General features: G+C 39.9%; 1 protein-coding gene across 2 annotated transcripts in view; it reads right to left on the bottom strand.

Annotated features, from left to right (window-relative positions):
• Window positions 1-23,209, bottom strand: part of PIP5K1B (phosphatidylinositol-4-phosphate 5-kinase type 1 beta) — a 324,042-nt gene that overhangs the window by 198,612 nt on the left and 102,221 nt on the right. For both annotated transcript variants that reach the window (XM_059924862.1, XM_059924863.1), the window contains exons 2-3: window positions 15,976-16,060; window positions 12,747-12,815 (exon numbers count right to left, since the gene is read on the bottom strand). In XM_059924862.1, coding sequence (XP_059780845.1) covers window positions 12,747-12,815 — 69 coding nt within the window. In that variant the 5' untranslated portion in view covers window positions 15,976-16,060. The remainder of the gene's footprint in view (window positions 1-12,746; window positions 12,816-15,975; window positions 16,061-23,209) is intronic.

The raw sequence follows: 23,209 nt of genomic DNA, 5'->3' as shown, positions 1-23,209 counted from the left end.
TATTCAACAATCAATCATGGACCTAGTGGAATAGTTTTAAAAGATCGAGTTGGCAGTTTATAAAATATACGCACACGAATCAAGATTTTATACATTTCTAGCTAGAAAATGCAATGGGAAAAAAAAAAAAAAAGAATCCTATTCACAATAGGAATAAAAAAATCCCAAAACGGTAACAAAAAAAATCCCACATAAATTGCTCAGAAGTATATTTAACCAAAAAGAGGTACAAAATCTTTGAATAAAAATTTACTGAGGAGCAGAAAAGACAATAAATATATAGACATTTCATTCTTGGAAGAATAAAGATGCTACTTCTCCCTAAATTCATTAATAAGTTTAATTTTAACAAATATCACAATAGAAATCTTTTTAGAGGAAATGACCTTAGAAGTCAAAAATTCAATTAAAGGGATAAATATAAAAACATCAATCAGGAAATTTTTGAAAATTAAAAATACCATGGGAGGTCTTACATTATGAATATTATAATTAAAACAAGGCATTACTAGCACAAAACTAAGAAATGAGAGCAAAGACAAAAGCTTTAAGGGAAATATCAAGAAATCTGACTTTATAAATCTTGAGTTAAAGAAAATTAAAAGGCTAATCTAAAACCAGAAAAACACTGGCAACAAAAATGCAAGTCTTTCATATATAAGTAGCTCTTAAAACAGATAATCCTCAAAAGAAGACATACAAGCTAATAAAAATCATCTGAAAAAAATGGTCAAACTTACTAGTGATAAAAATAAACGCAAATTAAAATGAAAATTAGGGCATTGTTCACCTATCCTGTTGACAAAGATTTTTGAAAAGAATAGTGCTCAGTGTTGGTGAGGACCTGGGAAAGTATGCGCTCCCCTGATCAGCTAGAGGGAGTCTAAAGTGGGATAACTTTTTGAAAGGTAATTCAGTAATAGTGCTAAGATGGCCAGACAGTTTAACTTGGTTCATGAGGTCAGGGGCCAAGTCCCTTGTATTCGCTGCTGTATTCCTGCTGCCTAACACCAGTAGGTGCCCAGATTTATCTACTGAGTAAGAACACATGAGGAAATAGGTATCCTAAGGCCTTGGAAAGCTGAAAACAAAGATGCTATCCTGCCTGGGCCATTGGGTGCTGAATGCTCTCTGGTCATTTGAGTTTCAAATCCACAGGGTATTAGAAATCAAAATCAAAATCACTCAAGGTGATTTTGCGAAGGATGAGTCTGGGTCAATAAGTAGGAAGAGTGTGGATGGCTGTAATGTTTGCTATTCAAGAGTAGATTGTTAAATTCCTCCTTCATGGGGCTGGAAGCCTGAGGGTAAAAGGTTATGGCCTGGTACCTCACATTTGGCCAGACTCTGCCTTGGGCACCAACCACTGTGTGTATCCCTGAAAGGATTCTGAGGTCCAAGGGATGCTCCGCTGGCATAGGGTCCATCTGCTGATGTTCTGTGCAGCCACGTGTCTTCTGGCAGGATACCTTTCCCTTGGCTAGAGCAACCAAGAGCTTTATCATACTGTGTAGTTTCTTCCCACCCATTTGTAAACTTGCCGGAAACATTCCAGAACCTCCGTAATCCAAATAAATAAATAAATAAATAGCAATACCTATGCCAATGGAAGTATTCAATATGCTTTTAAAAGCCTGCTTAAAATTAAATGAATGAATAAGAAGTGTGGTGATAAACATCAAGGTGGCTTAGGTAGGCATATTCCAGATTTCGAAAGGAAATGGAAACTTAGGACGTTTTTATATGTAAAACTCCCTTGAAAAACAGGATCTCATCTTACCAAGCAAAATTTCAGAAGACTTCATCCTTTGATTTTGTTCACAAATGCAACTTCACTGCTTCAAAACCTCTTTTGTATTTACAATTTTAAGATATCCCTAATTTATATTACAGTTATATCCAAATCAAACGTTCCATAGAACAGAGGAGGGGAGGGAATGGTGGAATAGATTTGTTTTCAGGTTTCAAATAATTAAGTTAAAAATAAGGAAATGATCTTGGGGGAGGACTGTGCTGATGGTGCTGCTTAGTTTTTCCATGATTTTCTTGAAAATGCATGTAACACAAAGCTGGACTTCCCTGCCCATCCCCGCTTCTCCCCTCCTGCTGCCTTCCATGACACACCTTCACCCCATTCTACTGCACTCTGTGTCCTTGGAAAGAATGACTTCTCATTTCCTCAGGAGAATTCCACTGGCCCAGGACGAGCAGCTAGAACACTTAAAGGCAGAGACAGATGAGGAGAAAGGGCTCTTGAAACACTATACAGTTACCTCAGACTATTTCAGACCCTGGGTGATGGCAAAGCTACAACAGAAGACCTCAAATTTTTATTTAATATGCTGGAAAGCAAAGAAATCATTTCCCCTTTCTGGATACAGTTGTTTTTTTTTTTTTTTCCCAGGTTTCTTTAATGGACAAAAGTTAGATTTCCTTTTGCCACTGAATCCCACTGCTTTTCGAAAACAACCTGTCAATAGTAGGAACTACCATCAAGAGAGGACAGAGTCCCAAGCTACCTGGAATTCCAAATTTGAGCAGGGTCCCAGTACGGAGGAGGGGGCACTAATATCTGTTGCTTCACGAAGAGCTGAGTTCTACCTGGTCTGCCAGGTCCTTGCTCTCAAGTGGCTTAAGTTCCATTGTGCTTGAGTGGGGATCCAGCAACAAGAGTAGAGATTTAACATTTGTACGGCCAACTACCATCTTCCAAGTGCCTTCTCATACATCCTCAGATCTAATGCTCAAACCACACTGTGGTACTCCTGGGCCCAGACATTCATTGTCTTGCACGAGGCTGAGTTCATAAACGGCAGAGCCAGGCTGACTGCCCGGCCACACCCCCTCTCATCCGTGGCTGGTGAGGAAAGAGGCAGGAAGACCCAAGGGCCGGCACTCCCATCACTGCCTGTTTTTGGGTCCTGAGTGCAGCTTTAAAGTCTGCACTCCTCCACGATTTTGTGAGGGATGTAGCTGCTTTTAAAACTGCTAAGTTATTATTCCCTCTCCCTCCCTCTGAAATAGCAAACCTGAAAAAAATCATGGATCCTGTTTCTCTCCAAACTTTTGTAACTTTATGTTACAAACTTTATGGAAGATCATCAGGGAATGACTTGGCCAGCTTTCTTTATTTCAAGAATCTGGCACTCTGGAGGAGAGGGTATTAGGAGGTAATATCAAAATGTGGGTGTTCCTTAGTCTGGGGGCCTCTCTTTTCCATCTGTCTCACCAATTCCTGTGAATTAACAGCTTGACAAACTGAAGCAGAACCCTGGACTTCTCCCCGGTGTCCCAAATCCACACTTCCAACTGCCTACTTGATTCTCCCCTTCGATGGCTCACTGACACCCCCAAACTGACGTGTCCAAATTGGAGACCTTGATTTTCCCTCACAAACCTTTCCCCACACGATTCCTTTCCATCTTGATAAATGGCCACAAAATCCACCCAAGTGCTCAAGTTAGAATGCTGGGCTCATCAGTCATTCCTGTCACCACACCCCCACATGCAACCATGAGCCAGCCCGGTCCATCCTAACTCTGAAATATACCTTGAACTTGTTTCCTTTCCTTCTTCCTCTTCCTAGCCTACAACCTCAGCTTAGGCCACCGCCTATTTCTCTAACACAGGGTTTGTCCAATTAGCACTACTGACGTTTGGGCCAGACAATTGTTTTGTGGGGTTGTCCTGTGCATTGTAGGACGTGTAGCGGCATCCCTGGGCTCTAGCTGCTGGACACCAGGAGCAACCCCTGCCCACAGTTGTGACACCATTGTCTAATGACCCTGGGGGACAAAACCAGCCCCAGATGAAAGCCACTGCTCTCAGCTCAGGCTGCCTCTCTCTTCCATGCTTGGGACGCTCCATCACCCTGGGCTCTCCTTCAGGTCCTTGAATCCACCCGCTCCGTCCTGCCTCCAAGGCTCAGCGGATGCTGTTCTATCAAGAACGCTCTCAATTCCACTCTTCTGTCAGCTGGCTCCTTCTCAAGCTTGTGATTCCAGACCTGTGTCACCTCCTTAGGCTGCCTTGAATACCTCATCTAAAAGGTAGCAGTCCTGCCTGTGTTTATTTTCTCCGTAACACTTTTAAAGGTAGTAATAATTTTATTATGCTTACTTTTTCAGGTCTGTCTCTACCACAACAATGAAAGCAGGGCCAGGATTATGTCTGTCTTGGCCTCTGTCCTACCTCCAAGGTCTAGCTCAGTGCCAAGCTAAACAAAGATTCACCAACTAAATAAATGAGTGAACGCATGGACGTACAATCAGACGTATGTCTTATAGCCCGGGCACTGACCACTGACCACACCCTTAAAATTGACAAAGCCACAATATGAAAAATTAGCTCAGGAGAACGAGAATGTCACCTAGAAAGCCTATATTTCAGCTCTGTGCTCAGTAACCAAATGCACCCTGACCCATAATGCAAAGCAGATGGCAGCACATCTTGGAGGAAGAGAAAGCACTTGCATAAAAGTAACAGTAGTTCCATCTTCTCTCCACTGGGAAACAAGTACAGTTAGACCCTATGATTGAACCCAATTCCTTATAATTCCTTATATTCCTTATAATTGGACCCAATTTATATCTCTGGGTGTCTACATGTATGTATGTCTCAGCAACTGAGCAAAATAAATTCAGGAGGACAAAGGACCTTAATATTACAGTCCCCAGAGGCCACACCAACCCCTTTTCTCTCCCTAGTGCTATGTGTCTCAGGGGTGATGGCTTCCATGCAGAGGGTGAGCCATCTCATCTTCCTTTCATAACAAAAGTCTCAGACGCAGTGAACTGAACTCACCGGAAAAGACAGGTGTGCCATCTGGGGGAACTTGATTCCCATAGGGGAAAATAACTTCTAACTTGGGTCGCCCTTTGACCCAATGCTTCCTTTATCAGGTCTTTTTAGCTACTGAGTAGATTATTAGTGAGTTATTACCCACCCTGTGACAGTCTACCGAATAGTTAGCTTTTAAAACACGTTCTCCTAATTTGACACTTCAGAATATGTCACCCCCTCCAAGTAGATCTCATCCCTTCCTGACAATTTTGAGTTCTGTGGTCAAGAATAATTTTTCAAGTTATGACTTTATTCGTCATTTTATTTCCAGTGTTCTGCTCAGTGCCCAAGGGATCGATTTGTTTTTCATCTCAAAATTACTATGCACTTTCTAGAAAAAAGTATTCTTGAGGCTATAGTTCAGATTCTATATTCAGAGGTGAGACAATTTGGAGGAGACAAGTTGGCTTCTGAACCGCTAAATTAGGGAAATCATGCTCTAAAATTGTTGATTTCCATTCATTTTTCCCTTTCCAAAGATGGCTGGGTTTATCTGTGCCACTGGCCCCCATTATTCTACTGGATAATTGAGAATTTTCCATTTTAACGTCATAGGCACCACAGTGTTCAGAGGAGAGTGTACTGGTTAGGGTCTGACAGACCCTAGAGAGAGACAATCAGGGTGAAAAATCCCAGCTTTATTCTGCCACTTACTGGTTGTGTGCCCCGGAGCAGGTTAACTTAACCTCTCTGTACCTCAGTTTTCTCATCTGAAAAATGGGACTAATAGTACTACTTCATAGGGTACTTATAAGAGTAAATGAGTTAATAATTCTAAGTGCTTAGAATGGTGCCTAGAACATGCTAAGCACTTAATAAATGTTAGTTCTTATTACTAGCATAGTTTTGAAAACGCTTCCAACTGGTAATAATTATACTTTAATTTGCTGAATTAATAGATTTCTGGCTAGAATAAACCCACTGGAGTCTGAAAAATAAGATGCTTCCAGCAACCAATGATTCTAACTTCATAAAACATCAAAAGTTCTGAATAAACACATGGCATATGTCCTATTAGTGTCTATTAAATAGATATAAGCCTAGAATCTAACATACATTGCCTGTCATCTTTTTTGGAATCCAGAATGAAGAATTCCAGAATTTTAAATATCTGTGATCTTACGCAACATTTTAAGAGCCACCTTTAAAAATCCTTGTTAAGTATCCAGGCGAGGGAAGAGGGGTGGTAGTGATAAAAATGGTCAAGCCCTGAGCATTGGGACAGGAGCCTGCTGACCAGATCAGAACCCGCTGGCCAAGCTGTGCAGGGAGGCGTGCAGATCACCCGCGGATATTAACCCTTTTAACTTGAAAACAAAAGCACCCTTGTGCCCTGAGAGCAGGTGCTACAGCTCAGACGCTACAGAAACACTGGAAACCCCAGCTTCCCAGCCCGTCATGAACACCAAATGCAACAATGCAGTGGTTCTTATTGCCCCCAAAGGAAACTGTGCAGCAGGTTTAGGGTGTAGCATATTATTCCCTGGAGTCAGTGTTTGGGGGACTTTCCATGGTTAACCAGGATGCAGAAGCGTGGCAAACCTGGGTGGCTTAACATACAGATGCTCCCTCCGAAGTGAATGCTAAAAGAGGTCACTGAGAAATGAACAGCTCAGGGAACCACCCTGGGGGCGGAGGTGGGCTGGGGGGGGGGGTGGCTTCTCTTCCTATTTAGAAGCTGCTGATAGTTTTTGCTTAATTACCTGCCACTTCTTTCTTAAAAGTCATCAAGGCAGGGGCTTCCCTGGTGGTGCAGTGGTTAAGAATCCGCCTGCCAATGCAGGGGACACGCGTTCGAGCCCTGGTCCAGGAAGATCCCACATGCCACGGAGCAACTAAGCCCGTGCACCACAACTACTGAGCCTGTGCTCTAGAGCCCGTGAGCCACAGCAGCTAAGCCCACGTGCCGCAACAAGAGAAGCCACCGCAATGAGAAGCCCGCGCACTGCAACAAAGAGTAGCCCCCACTGGCTGCAACTAGAGAAAGCCCTCGTGCAACAATGAAAACCCAACACAGCCAAAAATAAAAATAAATATATTAAAAAAAAAAAAAAGTCATCAAGGCAGATTTGAAGTCATTTGCTTTAGGACTTTTCAAGGAAGAAGACAAGCACAGGTGATCTTCTATGGAAGCTGAGGGATTTGGAGGGAAGATCTGTACAAAGGGGTGGATGGCAATGGTAAATGATTATACATGCTTCTAAACTGGATGAGCTTATTTAAAAACTCCTCCTCTCTAAATGGTGCAGCTCATCTCCTTGCTGCCTAATTTTCAAAGCACAAAGGCAGCCCACCATTAGAAGCACATCTTTCTCTCTTACTTCCGAAGCCACTGCTGCTGGAAAGGAAAGACTGTCTTCTTCCAGCTCCGTCTACTCTCTGATGCCCAGGCCAGACCAGAGCCAGCTTCAGGATGCTAAGTGACAACACTTCTCCCCGTAAGCCCAGTGCTGGTGGAGGAAGTCACACTGGCTGCCGTGCTCAGTTCTAACAGAACTAAAATCTGATTGGAAATCAGAGGCTGAGGGATTCTGCTTTTGCTAATACAACAGTCACTTCACTCCTTGGCATTCCACTTTTCCCAGGATGTGTTCACATCTGTTAAATTGTTTGATCTTCACAGAGCTGTGAGCAGGTATTAATTACATTTCATCAATGAGAAAAATTAAGATTCAGATCAATTAAGGAAAATGCCTACGATGATACAACTAGTATCTAAAAGAGCTGGGGCTTCCCTGGTGGCGCAGTGGTTAAGAATCTGCCTGCCAATGCAGGAGACACAGGTTCGAGCCCTGGTCCGGGAAGATCCCACATGCCGCGGAGCAACTAAGCCTGTGTGCCACAACTACTGAAGCCCGCGTGCCTAGAGCCCGTGCTCTGCAGCAAGAGAAGCCACCACAATGAGAAGCCCGCGCACCACAACGAAGAGTAGCCCCTGCTCGCCGCAACCAGAGAAAAGCCCGCGTTCAGCAACGAAGACCCAACGCAGCCAAGAATAAAATAAATAAATAAATAAAATAAAATAAAATAAAAGAGCTGGACTCACATCTACCCTCCACTTAAAAGCGTAGTTGAGTTTGGCTGAAAAACCTTGTCGCTGCTACCATTCTGATAATTCTTTGTTGTGGGCTCTGCCCTAGGCATTGTAGGATGCAGCACTGCTGGCCTCTACTTCCTAGATGCCAACGGCACCACGTCCCCAGTTTTGACAACCAAAATGTATCCAGACATTGACAAATGTTCCCTGGGCACTGGTTGAGAACCACTGGGTTAGGGTGTTTTGGATTAAGGTGAATTAGGAATAACACTTGGAATGCCAAAGGATCACTCTTCCTATAGACCAATGTAGTTGCTATTGATGACAAGGGCTGCGTAATGCAAAGACAAAGCTGTCTCTGTTAAGCTACAGAGTGTAGCTCCACAAGGCGGAAAGCAAGGGTCTTATTTCTGGAAGTCGTGGCTTTCTAGAGTCTGAAGGGAAGCAAGAGCAGTCAGGGCTTGGGACACATGCTAATCCCTCCACCCCACCCCTTCTTCCCATCTCAAAATGTTATTTATTCAATTTTTGAATAGGCAAAACATTCATGTGGTTCAAAATTAAATAGCCATCAAATGTATATACAGAAAAGCTTCCCTTGACTCAAGATTCCCACCACCCATTTTTCCCCAGAGGCAGTCAATGTTGATAGCTGCCTGCGTATCTGTCAGAGATGTTTTATAAAAGAGCTTGTATTTAAACAAATGCTTCCTCTTAGTTCAAAGTATCGCTGAGTCATGACTTCACTCATGTTTAAAAAGTCATAAGGGACATCTTCCCTTGCCATGTGGTAAGAGGCAGGCATTGTCCTCCTACCTGGTCCCTTCCCTGCCTGCCTCCACTGAGAGGGACACTGGCTGAGACAGTGGATTTACATGACAACCTAGGTCTTAAAAAACAAAACAGAATGAAAAACACCTGGGGAATTTGGGTCAAGCACCCTGTTTGTATCCAGAGTGGTCAGTTTCCTACTAGGTCACTCTGAGTGCTCTCATCACGTGTGCCCATCCTGGCGGAAATTGCTTAACAAGATTCAGGCCACACCTGAAGTCAGGGTGTTGGTGCCAAAGGTGGGCCCTCCAGACCTAAAGTAGCCTGTGGTAGTCATCAAAACCAGAATCTCCTAGTGGGGGCCTGTTGTGGGTAGGCCCAGGATGGAAGGAGGAGTAGAGGAGGGGGGATGACAAGCCTGGAATGACACCTTTGGGATGGAGAGGTGACAGAGGGTGGAAAGCAAATGGCAGCACTAAAAACTTCCCACGCCTGTCCACGGCCAGCCGACTGGGAAACACTGATCGATTCCGACGGACAAGTCACCAATTACGACATCATATGGCTGGAGCTTTTCATCATCTTCCTGACAAAGAATTGCTAGGGGACCTGGGATAAGCCATTGAACTACACTGACATGTTTGCTTTGGAAGGGTGGGCAATTTCCTCACATACAAAAGAGAAAAAACTCAGACCTCTGGCACTGGTATTTTAACTCGAGTTTAAACCATTCTTAAAGTGAACTGATGTCCTGCTTCCTTCCTTCCTTATCACCTTGTTAAAAAAAACATCTCTTCTTCAAACTTCTCTAGTTCCATCAATGGCAGAAAATTTCTAGTAGTTACTCTGATTGGAAACTTTCAGGTCACCCTTCATTGTGGTTGACACTGTCATTTCATCATGTCACTGATCTCCGAACCAGTGTCATGGTACCTCACTGCCTAGAGCTGCACTGTCCAACATGGTAGGTGTTAGCCACAAGTGCTTATTTAACGAAAATTAAAATTAAAAATTCCTTCCTCAGACACATGGGTCACATTTCAAGTGCCCAATAGCCACACACAGCTTGTAGCTACTGTATTAGTACAGATTATAGAACATTTCCATCATTGCCAAGAGTTCTAATGGACAGTGCTGGCTCAGAACATGAAATCCAAACTCCTCCAACCAGCACTCAAAGCTAGCTGTCACTTAGAGCCAGCCCATACTTCTGAAATTGCCTCTGCTTTCCCCAAACCACGACATGTAGCTTTGTCTAGGTCAGACTCTAGTGTCCCTCCAACAAATCACGTTCATCCCTGATTCTGTGCCTGTGCCCATCAGATTCCCCGTCATTGAGACAAATGACTGGGTTAGTCAATGCACAGTCATCGAATGAGTGGCATTTTCTGCCATGACAAAAAGCAATGAGGCATGTAAGAACTTTTTATCCCAGCAAAATGTTCTGGTAACAAACAAGTCCAAGAAAAGGACTTTTCCCCCAGAAGACTGTAAGGAACTTGGGGCTTGTCAGGACTTGCTAGAGGATTAAGGGAAATGCCACTTGTCTTGGCACTTCATACCACTTTGAGTTGTTATTTAATTTTTTTCACATGGGCCTCCTATCTATTTTTTTCTCTTAAATAAATTATATGGATGTAGGAAGCAGAGACCAGGCCTTACACGCATATCTTTTGCATCTTCCTCTCCTATCTCACTTCTCTACCCAAACAGTGCAGAGATTGCAAACTGGCCACCATGTGAGGACCAGATATGATTGATACAGTTTGTTGCTTTTTCCAGAGTGTATTTTTTTTTTTTTTTTGGTAAGAGCAGAAAGGTTGCTTTATTCAGGAGGCCAGCACCTGGGGACATGGTGGACTTCTGTCCAAAAACCAACCGCAACATTCTGCTAGACCATGAAAGTTTTTAAAAGGAGAATCATTTGGGGAAGGGGCCAGAGTCTTTGTTATCTTCCACTATGTACAGTCTTTCTTCCGGAGTGTATTTCTGAACACTTTTGAATCGGTTGCCAATCTTTAACAATTAGGAGATTTTACACCAGAATCTACATTTTTGGTTTCTTGAAAAATCAGTTATCTGGCAACCCTGGGCGAGGACTCATGCAAAGCTCTATTAGCTAGCGTTTAAGGTCACCTGTCCCCTTTATAAAAGGAGTGTATTCTCCTGTTTACCACCTTCCCCCTGCTTGTTTTACTCCCTTGTTATCTGCCTGGCCTCTTAAGGCCCCTGCATTTACAATTCTTGTGGAAGACACCCAATAAATGAACTGAGAACAGAAATACTACGCTCTGTAACGAAGCCAGGCGGCCCTTAGCGCCTGTCTTCATGGGCATCATGTTTGCTCTAAGCAGCTAAAAGCAGAATTCTTATCTCAGCCATTAGCTGAAGACATTAACCTTCCCAACTGATTTTAGCTACTCTTCCTGGGCTTGTCAGGAACTGATAATGGATTAGAGAAATGGTCAACTGGAAGAACAAAAAGCAGGCAGCCTAAATAATCACATGCAAATAATTGAAACTCAGAGAGCATAACAGTGTTCCATGAACTCTGAGTGTTCCCTAAAAACACGTGGACACCACAGCACTCATGACGCTGAGTGTTGCCGGCAGCTGCCCAATGAATCTTGACACAGAAAGCCTAAACCCGCTCATTAACTCTAACCCATATTGATTTCTCCTCTTTTGAACCTTTGTTATAGACAACTGTGTTCTGAAACTGTTTTCATGTCTTGGCTCTCCCACTCAACCGTAAGTTCCTTATAAACTCCTTTGATATCCTTCTCACGTCTAGCACCCAAGATCAGAGTGTTCTTAACCTGGATTGGCTTCAGTCACAGGTAAAATCCAATTGGTCATCAAACTCCTCATTAAAAAGGAGCATGGGGCTTCCCTGGTGGCGCAGTGGTTGAGAATCTGCCTGCTAATGCAGGGGACACGGGTTCGAGCCCCGGTCTGGGAAGATCCCACATGCCGCGGAGCAACTAGGCCCGTGAGCCACAATTACTGAGCCTGCGCGTCTGGAGCTTGTGCTCCGCAACAAGAGAGGCCACGATAGTGAGAGGCCCGCGCACTGCGATGAAGAGTGGCCCCTGCTCGCCGCAACTAGAGAAAGTCCTCGCACAGAAACAAAGACCCAACAAACACAGCCAAAAATAAATAAATAAATAAATAAAAACGGTAAAAAAAAAAAAAACGGTAAAAAAAAAAAAAAAAAAAAGGAGCATACCCCATGGTCAGGGCTTCAGGGCTGGGAAAGAAAGTTAATTTTAAAGTATTTGTAAAAGGGACAATAGTTAACTACTGAGATGAAATTCCATGCTAAAAATCTCCTTTAAAGGTAGAAAATGTTTAAAATTATGGTGGCAAGTAGCAAGTCAATTAAAAGATTCACATAGTGAACAAAGAACACTGCACACACATAAGGGCCTTCTTCTTAGGAATAAAAAGGGTTTTCAAGTAACTACCTTCTGTCAATGTTCTATATCACGGTAACTGTGGTGGGCAGAAAAATGGCCCCCCGAAGATGTCTATGTTCAAATCCTTGGAATCTGTGAATATGCTACATTATGTGACAATGAGGAGTAAGGGTGGAGAAGAAATTAAGGTTGCTAATCAGATGACTTTAAAATAAAGGGATTATTCTGGATTATCCAGGAGGGCTCAATGTAATCACAAACATCCTTTAAAGTGTCAGAGTGATAGGGCCCGATAAAGACTCAACTGGCCTTTGCTGGCTTTGAAGTTGGAAAGAAATCATGATATAGACAATGCAGGCAGCCTCAAGAAGCTGGAACAGACAAGGAAATGAACTCTTCTCTGGAGCCTCCAGAAAAGAATGCAGCCCCGTAGACACCTGGATCTTGAACTAGTGAGACCCATGCCAGACTTGTGACCTACAGAACTGTAAGAGAATACATTTATGTTGTTTAAGCCACTAACTTTGTGGTAATTTGTTACAGAAATAGGAAACTAAGGCGGTAACTTACATACAAATGCTTTGGAGGAAGAAAAGGCTTATGGCAATATTAGCATTCTAAGCAATAAAAGTGTTCCTCTTTTTGAGCTGGAAAAAGAAGATAACACACTCACTCACCTTTTTATAGGTTTTTTCTTCATTTTGTTTCCCAGGTGCTGCATCTCCATTCTCAGCAGCAGACGACATCTACAAGAGAAAAATGTACCTATTTGAATTTAGATATTCTACTCTGAAATACAATATGCTAATAACGTTGTTACCTGTTTTGGTTAATTACATTTTTGTTGTTATGCTGTTGTCTCCAAGAAAGGAAGAGATTTCTCAGAATACTAAAAAAAAATTCTGTGTTCCCCAGTCTTTCCAAAATAAAGCTTTACATATAAATCATTTTGGCAGCATATTTTACTCCGTATACTCTAAGAAAGAGGCCATGGAAGTCCAAGCCCAGATCATATGTGTATAAGTTTCTTTCTACAAAGCCTTAAAAAATTAATTTCTTTCCCCTATTCTTCTGGGTATATATGCTTCCTGTAAAAATATCTGGAAAATACCAAAAACATGAATCAGAACAAAAACATTACCCAGTTCTACTGCCCTTGGGCAACTCCACTATTCACATTTTGGTATGTTTGTTTCCACCTTTTGTTCCATGCACTTTCATACTAAAAATATTATGATACTATCTTAACACAGCATTTTTCGCTGAACACTTATGTAATAAGCATTTTCCCATTTGATTATAAAAATCTCATTGTAAGAATAATTTTTTCTAGTTGCAAGAGACACCACTGGGTGAACACAATTGTGCGTTAATACTTTAGTTAACAATGCCAACATTGAAGGACAGTTGAGGTGGATCAGGGGTTTTGTTTCTACAAATAATGCAACAGTAATGATTGTGTGCGTCTACCTTTGTCCACCTTCAATGTTTTCTTGGACTAGTTTCCTAGAATTACTAGGTCACTAAAAAATCGAAAGCTCTTACCACATATTGCTAAATTTCTTTCCAAGAAGAATACACCCATTCACACTATCAGCAATGAGTGGGAGCTGGTTTCATTACACGCTTAGCAATGACTATTATCATTTTAACTATCTTTGCTAATTTGACAGGTGAAAGGAAGCACCTCCTGATTTTAATTTGCATCCTTGAAAATTATTAGCGAAGGTTAACATTGTTTGCATATCTTTTTCTGGCTCTTTGTATTTCTTCTTTCAACTTTTCTATTATTTTGTCCACTGATCTATTGGGGTCTTAGGTATTGAGTTTTTACCTATTAAGGCTAGTAATATTAGTGGTTTCTTTATTGATTTTTATGTATTAAGGTTATTAATCTGTTCACAAGCACATTATTAGTACCATCCATGCTGCTGTCTTTTAATTTGTTTTATAATTATGACATGGAGAAGTTTTATATTTTTCATACTTAAAACTATTGACTATTTTTGTGATTTCTTCCAATGCTTTTAGGTAAAATTTTATTTTTCATTGGGAGGTATCAGATGTTTAAACATGTGCTCCTCTCATCTTTTAAAAACTAAGGTTTTTACATTTTCTAATTCATCTGATTTCATAAAACCAGTTACCTATGTGGTAAACAAGGATAACTACATAACTTAGGGTGCCATGATATTTAAGGGTCTTATCTTAAATTGCAATGAAGAGCATTCTATACACCATGGAGGAGAAAACTTCTGACTTTCTCATAAGCCTTTGAAGCACATTTTAAATCTTGGGCTTTTAATAGACATAGTGTGCACTAAACCTAAGGATCTGCCAGCCATGTCTCTGTACGGGGAAATAAATCACTGCCATGAGCTGGATGTGACTAAAAACCACCCAAGAAAATGAAAGAATGGACCATGGTAAGCCAACCTCACCAGACCTATGACTGCCCACCAATCCAAGCATTGTCTTAGATAAACTTTCAGTTTCATTTGTCTCCATTCAATCTGTCCGTATTTGAATATGAAGTTTTCAAGGACAGATGTTTCATACACTACTGCTTCCCGCACTGTATCTGCTTAATTTATTTAAAGAATAATTGATTTTTCTAGTTACTTCATAATATGAGTTTTGAATAATATATTAGTGGAATTGGAATATCTGAAAGGTTTTACAATATCAGGTTCAGGGTAAAAACCAAACCCAACCCTGTATCATTCCCCTTGAAAGCTCAAATTACATAATCACTATAAGAATATATAAGGAGTTATCTGATATTTGATCCCTATTTCTGTATTAGGGTATGTTTGTGCAATTTAGTATGTACTACTACTAATAAGTAAGAGTAGGATTTTCCTTAATCTTCAACTGTTTGATAGAGCCCACAGAATGAAGACTTCCCTAAAGAATGCCATTTCAGTAATTTCACTTCTAAGCCTTTGCAGCTTTTAAAACCAAAAAACTTCAAGAGCAATGCTGAAAGGGCTTGAAAATACAGTCTTAATGAGGGGTTGACAAATTGGCATGAATGAAGGACAGATGATGAGTCTTTTTTTATTACTTTGTAAATCATTCCTCACTAGACAGTAGAAAAGAAGAGAAGTAGGTAAACTTAATATATTTAAAAAAAAACAATTCCCTTTAAGCAGCACAAAACAGATAATAATGTTAAAAGCAGACCATGAGATAGCACCTGGATTCAAAGGTTTTTGTTTGTTTGTTTCTGTAGGATGATGTTTAACAAAGGTCACACGGACTTATTCACCAGGACATCCATGTAGGAGAGGCAAATGAGATGCTTGGGGATGCTCTGGTCAACTGCAAATGGCTATTAAAATGGTCACAGTGACAATTACTGTCTCTTCCTAGACTTGCTATGTTCTGCACTCGTTAAGGTACATCATTTATAACTATGGAAGCCAAGGTAAGTATGGATTAAAAACATTGCTTTTAAAAACATTATAATCATATATATGTCTACATATGCATAAAGGAAGGAGGAAAGAAATTCACAGAAGTACTGGTAATTATCTACAGATGATGGGATTGTGAATGCTTTGAGTTATCATGTTAATATTTTGCTATATTCTCCAAGTATTCTGCAGTGAGCACTGCTACATTTAAAAATAAGGAAAACACTAATGCTAGTCAAATATTTAACCACACACAGTAGTTAATAGCAGAGACCACATCTCCTGGGTTCTGCCCCTTTTGGCATGCCAACATCCACAAAATTTCCTGTTTCTATTTGCTTGCTGTTTGTTTTCAATTTGATAATGTCAAAGTTAAAGGCCATGAACTAGATACATATTTAGAGTATTTGTAAATATAAAATAAAAGAGTAAGGGCTTATAATGAGTCCGTTGGAATTAATTAAAAATATAGACTGTACTTCCTTACCTTTGTAAATGAAATGGCAAGTCATCTGTAATTGGTCATGATGAGTGGCCTATTCATTGTTGAGACTGTTTTCCTTCCCAGGTTCCTGTTAAAATAGAAATCACTATTCATTATTTATTCATACCTCTACTTCATCTCCCAGAAAAGATCGGAGGTGGCTATAGGGATACACACAATGCAATCAGTTAAAACTAAAATAAAGAAATGTGTGTATAAATAAAGGGAAGATAAAGGTGAGGAACAAGATGGTGCCAGCAGTATGGGCTGTGCACAGAATGTGAGCCATGTAATCCTGTATAGTTGTTGAATACCCTGGTCAGTCTCCAGTTTGACTCTGAGATTCCTAGTGGTCACAGCAGAGGAAGAAATAATCAGTTACATAAATGCCCGATGTTCATAAGATAAAAACAAGTCAGTTGCTCAAATGAACCACACTGGGGATTGAGGCTGCAGTGGAAATTTCTCCTGTGGGTCTTCATAAAAGAGACCCCACGTGATGTGTGGATAATTTTGCAATATTATCCCTGTGATAAATCAACTGTGATTTTCGTGAAGGTTGTTTCAATAACACAACTTCAAAGACAGTTCAACAAACCTTTTTGCCCTATAATTATGTTTTTATACAAAAGAGATACTTGCTTATGGTAACCAATTTTAAAAATATAATTTAAAGTAAAAATGAATAAGGTCCCATCAGTTTCTCCCCAATGAGATAAACAATGGTAACAGTTTGTTGATTAACCTTCCAAAATCTTCCCTATGCTCACACACACACACGCACACACTTATTTCAGCCACTTCTATCAGCATTTTAAAGATATTTTTCAAATCTATATTATACATCTCTCTCACTTAAAAATAACTGTATCAGGACTTCCCTGGTGGCACAGTGGTTAAGACTCCGCGCTCCCAATGCAGAGGGCCTGGGTTCAATCCCTGATCAGGGAACTAGATCCCACTTGCATCCCGCAGCTAAGAGTTCGCATGCCACAACTAAGGAGTCAGCGAGCTGCAACTAAGAAGCCCACAAGCCACAACTAAGAGGCGCCCGCCTGCCGCAACTAAGACCCGGCGCAACGAAAAAAAAAAAATGTTACAAATGGAATCCTAGGGTGTAACCTTTAAAAAAAATAATTGTACCATATTCCACAAAATGGATACACCATCATTTAAACAATCACTCCCTCCTGGACGAACATGCAGACTGTTTCCAGATTTGGCTACTGTAACCAGAGAAGGAATAAACAGACTTACATAAACATCTTTAATGTTCTAGTACTTTTATTTCTGTGGGAAAGAATCCTGGAAATTGATCCAAACTTGATAAGTGCATTAAGTATTTGAAGGACCTTTGTTACATTCTTTTCTGTAAAAAGGGTGAAGCAATGAGTCCCACAGTGCATAATGAGTACCTGCTTAGTGACATACTAATCAGCACTGGATGTTCGCCATCTTTAAAATGTTTGCCAATCTAATGGGCAGAGAATGACACCTCAGTCATTTTACTTCACGGTCTCTTACCACTAACGGGGCCTATCCTCTTCATAGGTTTACTGATGATTTACATTTTCAGTTCATGTCCTTTGCTTATTTTTATACTGTGCTGTTTATCTTTTTTTCTTTTATAATCAATCTGTAAGATCTCCTGGTATATTAAACATTAACTCTGTCATATGAGCTGCAAGCTATTGTTCATCTTTTGGCTCTGTTTATGGTGTCTTGTCAGGTTGACATTTTAAATATTTACATAGTCAAATCTACTAATTTTTCCTAGATGGACTGTGGATTTACTGTCTTACTTGGGAGAGTTCTCCCAAGCCTGATGTTACACTACATGTATTCTCCTATATTTTCTTCAAGTACCTTTATAGTTCATTTTTAACATTAGATCTTTGCTTCAAATGGAATCTAACCTCATCTTCTCCCAGATGGGTAGCTAATTGCCCCAACATCATTTACTTTATAATCTACCTTCTTCTTACTGGAAGGACATGCCTTCATGCCTCCTTTAGCAAATATTAAGTTTTCCTATATACCTCAATATATTCTAGGCTCTCTGTTCCAAAGACTTACTTGTTGATTTCTAAGCTAATATGTTGTCTTAAATGCAGTAACATGCTGCTGCTACAAGTTCCCCACACTATTTTCCTTCCAACTTTATATTTTTATATGGACTTGAAAATCACATTGCTTAACCTGAAAACACGTCCACCCCACCAACCCCCTGCCAAGTTGGAATTCTGACTAGAATTATATTAAATTTACATACTACTTTGGGAAGCATTAGTATCTTCGGAATTTTAAGTTTTCTTATTCAAATCATGGTATAGTTCTCTATTTCTTCAAATGTTATTTTATATCTTTTACTACAACCATATTTTTGGTTTTTGTCTTATGTCTTACTAAATTCATTCCCAGATACTTTAGTTTGTCATGCTTTTAAATAGGGATTTTTCTATTTGCATTTCTAACTGGTTATTAACTCACAGAAAGAAAATGATTGGGTTTCATCTATTATCTTTCACCCAGTCATTTAATCAAATCCTCTTACAGAATTTTAAAAGATTTTAGGTAGAGTCTCAATCACATTACCTGCAATATTTATACATCTTACTTCTATTTCTTTTCCTATTACATTCACTGAACTTCTAAAAAAAAGTTGAATAATAGCAGTTGAGTAACAGTAGTAGTGCTTGGTATTTATAATATAATCCTACAGTAGTCACCAGCCTCTATAATGTTTTTGTTTGTTTGGTAGCATAGTAGCTTCTTTCTGCTATATTCTACTTTACTTTTTATTAGGAATGTCTACTGAATTATATCAAATGCATTTTCAGCATCAGTTAATATAATCATATAATTGTTCTCCTTTATTCTACTGTGCCAAATATAACATTGAGAAACTTCACAATGAAAAATTATATATTTCTAGAAAAACCCTAACTTGGGTTTGATTTGCTACCATTTTTAAAAGGATATTTCCATAATTGAAATTGAATGATTTTTCTCCCATCTTTATCAGGTTTTGGTATTAAAAAATGAATGCTTTTCATAAAATTGGATGGCTTTTTATATGCACTTAGTTTTTTGGGATTATTCATTTCTTGGAATTTATAACCTTTCTTTGAATCAAATTTTCATAATTTATATTCTGTTAGAAAGCCATCGATTTCCTTTAGATTTTTTAATTTATTGTCATAAAGTTAACACAATATTTTGTTACTGAATTCTTTCGATTCTTTTGGGATCCAGGTAATGTCTTTTTCCTTATTCCTGATGGGGTGTGTGTGTGTGCATGTATGCATATATGTGTGTGTGTGTGTGTGTATAGACATAAAATGTATATGTATTATATGTTGCATATATATGTTATAAATGTGTATTTTTGTTAGTCAGACTTCCCTTTTCTATTATTTGTTTTTGTGGCCATTTCCATTAATTTTAGCTTTTTTTTTTTTTAATATTTATTTATTTATTTATTTATTTATGGCTGTGTTGGGTCTTCGTTTCTGTGCGAGGACTTTCTCTAGTTGCGGCGAGCGGGGGCCACTCCTCATCGCGGTGCGCGGGCCTCTCACCATCGCGGCCTCTCTTGTTGCGGAGCACAGGCTCCAGACGCGCAGGCTCAGTAGTTGTGGCTCACGGGCCAAGTTGCTCCGCGGCATGTGGGATCTTCCCAGACCAGGGCTCGAACCCGTGTCCCCTGCATTGGCAGGCAGACTCCCAACCACTGCGCCACCAGGGAAGCCCCAATTTTAGCTTTTAATATTTTCTTTCTTTGGGCTTTAAAGAATTTCTTAGATGTACTAGTTTATTTTCACTCTTTTAAAAAAATAGTATTAAAATCACTTAGGTTACAAAGTATTCCTGAATATATTAATGATTTCCTCATAAATTTTGATGTGAAGTATTCTGTTTAGTTAATTTCCAAATAATTTGTAATTTTGGACTTGATTTTCAATTTGATCCAGGAATCATCTATAAGAGAGTTTCTTAATGTTAAGCATTTATATTTTAATTATTAATCTTTTCATTCATTGCCATATTCTTGCTTATTGCACTGGGATCAAAACATGGGATAAGTAAAATTTCCCCTCCCACCCGAATTCAAGTTTTTTCCTATGGCCATAGAAATAATTTTCTGTAAATGTTCCGTAGACACAAGAGAAAAACGTGCCTGTGCCCTGTTTATAGGGTAGAAAAACACTATATTATTACCACCTTATAACATTGTCTACTTTGTCAAATTATGAAAAAATACAGTAAAATTCTCTGATATGGTTATAGGTTAATCATATTCTCCTGTATTTCTACTTTTTATTTTTTGCCTTAAAATTTCCATAACTATGCTGGCCATGTACAAAGGCTATATGTATAATAGTGTCCTTGTGAATTGTACTCTTTATCTGCAAAAGTATCTTTTTTTCTTATTTAATAATTTTGGTCTTGGATTCCATCTTAGTTGATGCTAATATCCTTCCTTTTATTTGCACATGCTTGGCATCTTCTTGTTCATTTTTTTATCTTCAGCTTTTTTAGTTATTGTCATTTGGTTTCAGCTGTGTTCCTGACAAATAGCTTAAAACTGGATTTTTTTTTTTTTAACCAATCTAAGAGTCTTTGTCATTTGAAAGGGGACTTAACAAATTCACATCTATTGTGATTAGATTATATTTGGTTTACTTCCATCATATTTGTTTACTATTAATTATATTTATGGTTCCTGCATTTATTTTTATCCATTCCTTTCTTGCTGGGTTAATAAAATTTACAATTCTATTTTTCCCATTAATTGAAATTTTTTATTCCACATATATTTTGCTCATAATTATCTTTCTATTTTTAAACCATTAAGAGTCTATATATTTCTAGTAAAAAATAATAATAATAAAATGACTTTATGTCATCCCACTACCCAGGCATTTTTCCTTTGGTCTACTGTGCTAGACACAGACCTGTGCCACCCAGATCTCCCCTCAAGGAGGGAAGGTTGTTCACCACTAAGCGTGTGGTCAGCAGACACCTCGGGCTGCCAGCCTTTCAGGGTCTGCCTCTGCAGGGAACCACCTCACCTAGGCCCTGGCCTCTCTGGGGCTGCACACAGCCTGTGACTGAACGATGGGGCAGCTCCCTACTGAGTTGGCCCCGGCTTTGTGGGTCCTACATGGAAGTCTGACTTCTTCCTCTGCTTGCCTGACTGTGCTTCCCCCCTCCTCCTTTCACAGGTTGTATTAGTCTCCAAACTGTGTGGCTTAAAACGATGGAAATTCATCCTCTCACAGTTATGGAGGCTGAGAGTCCAAAATCAAGGTGTCAGCAGGGCCCTGCTCCCCCCAGGCTCTGGACTGCATCCTTCCTTTCCTCTTCCTAGCTGCATGGTGGTGGCTGTTGATCCTGAGCGTTCCTTTGCATGCCGCTGCATCACTCCAGTCTCTGCCTCTGTTGTCTGCCTTCACATGGCATTTTCCTCTTCTTATACTGACACCAGTCCTATTGGATTAGGACCCACCCAATGACCTCATCTTAACTTCATTACATCTGCAAAGACTCTATTTCCAAATGAAGTCATGTTTCACAGGTACTGGGGGTTAGGACTTCAATATATGTTTTTTTGACCCTAAAAACATCTTGCACCCAAAACTGTCCCAGTGCCTGCTTCTAGAGAGACCAACCCATGACATCTCTTCTCTTCCTCCTCCCCAAGAGGAGATATATGGAATATTTTTACTCTCTCACCGACTGCTCCATTTTGAACCACTAAAAAGCTTCTCTTAGTTGACACAGCTCTTCTTAATGAACAATTTATAGTTCACAGTCATATTATTAACATTTATTTACACTTGACTATAAGTTTTACAAAGTTCATTGCTCATCATTGTTTCTTTGGCTCTTCATCTCCTCCTATCCGAACACCTTTGTTCTGATTCAATTTTCATTCAGTTGGAACAACTTCTCAAGTAGTTCCTCAGAAGTGGCACATGGATGGTCTGCTCTGTGTCATTCCACGTCCAGAAATGTCTTTCCTTTGTCCCCATGTATAACTAGATCTCTTGGATTCTTGGCTCCCAGCCCTTTCTTTCATCTCCCTATTGATATGACACTGCTGTCTCCTTGCTTCCTGGCTTGCAGATGAGTAGTTTCATGCTAGTCTGATGCTTCTGTCTTGGTAACTTATTGGTTTTCTCTGTCTAGAAACCTATGAGAGTTTTCTCTTTTAACACATAGTTCAAAAATTCCATAAGGACAGATGTGTCTTTTTTCATCAATCCTGCCCAGCAAAGGGAAACTGACAAGAAGCTGTTACACGGAGATCTGATGACTTAAACCATGAATAATATGTAGGCTATCTAGCTGAGGAATGAACGGACTTCATATCCTTCAGGCAGTGCTCTCTGAAAATTATTTCTCGTGACCAACCTTTTGATAAGAACTGGACAGGAGAGCACTCAAAATTATAGTCTCTGGCAAGAGTCTGGAATGCAGAAATTCTAATGGCCAAGTAAGGGCAGAATCATAAGACTCAGGTCTCCTTAGGAGATGTGTTAATATGTAATCTGACACGAGACTCCCAGTTAGAACTTATTTTCTTAAATTATTTCTGACATTAAACAGAGCCAATTTATAGTGTCATATGATTAGACTGTTGAAACACCAGCTCAGCTAACAATAATACATGCCAAGCAATGAAATTTTTTTTGACTTGTTGATGGCTTATCTATCCTTTCTGGTATTTGGTATCTGGATTCTGTTAGCATAAGGAATAAATAATTTATACTATTTAAGAGCCTGCTACATTTCTATGCTTTCATTCAATTTGAGGGAAGGAAAGACTATCATTTATTGAGCAACAACTATGTGTGAGATGCTGTCACAAAAAAGATTTCATTTAATCCTGCAACGAATCCTTTGGCATTCTTCAATTTAGCTTGTGTGATTCTGACACTTGTAACTGACTGTCCTATAACATCCATGGGATGCAGTCATTTTTAATTTTGCTGAGGCTCTCGCTGTGAGGCTGGTTTGCAGAAGTGAAGCCCTTAGTGGTGAATAAATATAGCAACTCCCAAACCCCTCCATCTCAGCCTGGTTTGCTGTGCTCTTTACCAATGTTGAGCATCAGAACCACTGGGGAGCTTTATGAAAATTCAGGTTCTCAGGCCATGCACCAAAACGACTAAATCACTGCCTCTGCATGGTGGGTCTGGGGAATCAGTTTTTTCAGTATGCTTCAAGG

Source organism: Balaenoptera ricei, chromosome 6 (assembly GCF_028023285.1).
Source record: "Balaenoptera ricei isolate mBalRic1 chromosome 6, mBalRic1.hap2, whole genome shotgun sequence".
NCBI lineage: Eukaryota > Metazoa > Chordata > Mammalia > Artiodactyla > Balaenopteridae > Balaenoptera > Balaenoptera ricei.
Note: the sequence above shows the minus strand (reverse complement) of the source record. Positions and strands in the feature narration are given on the sequence as shown.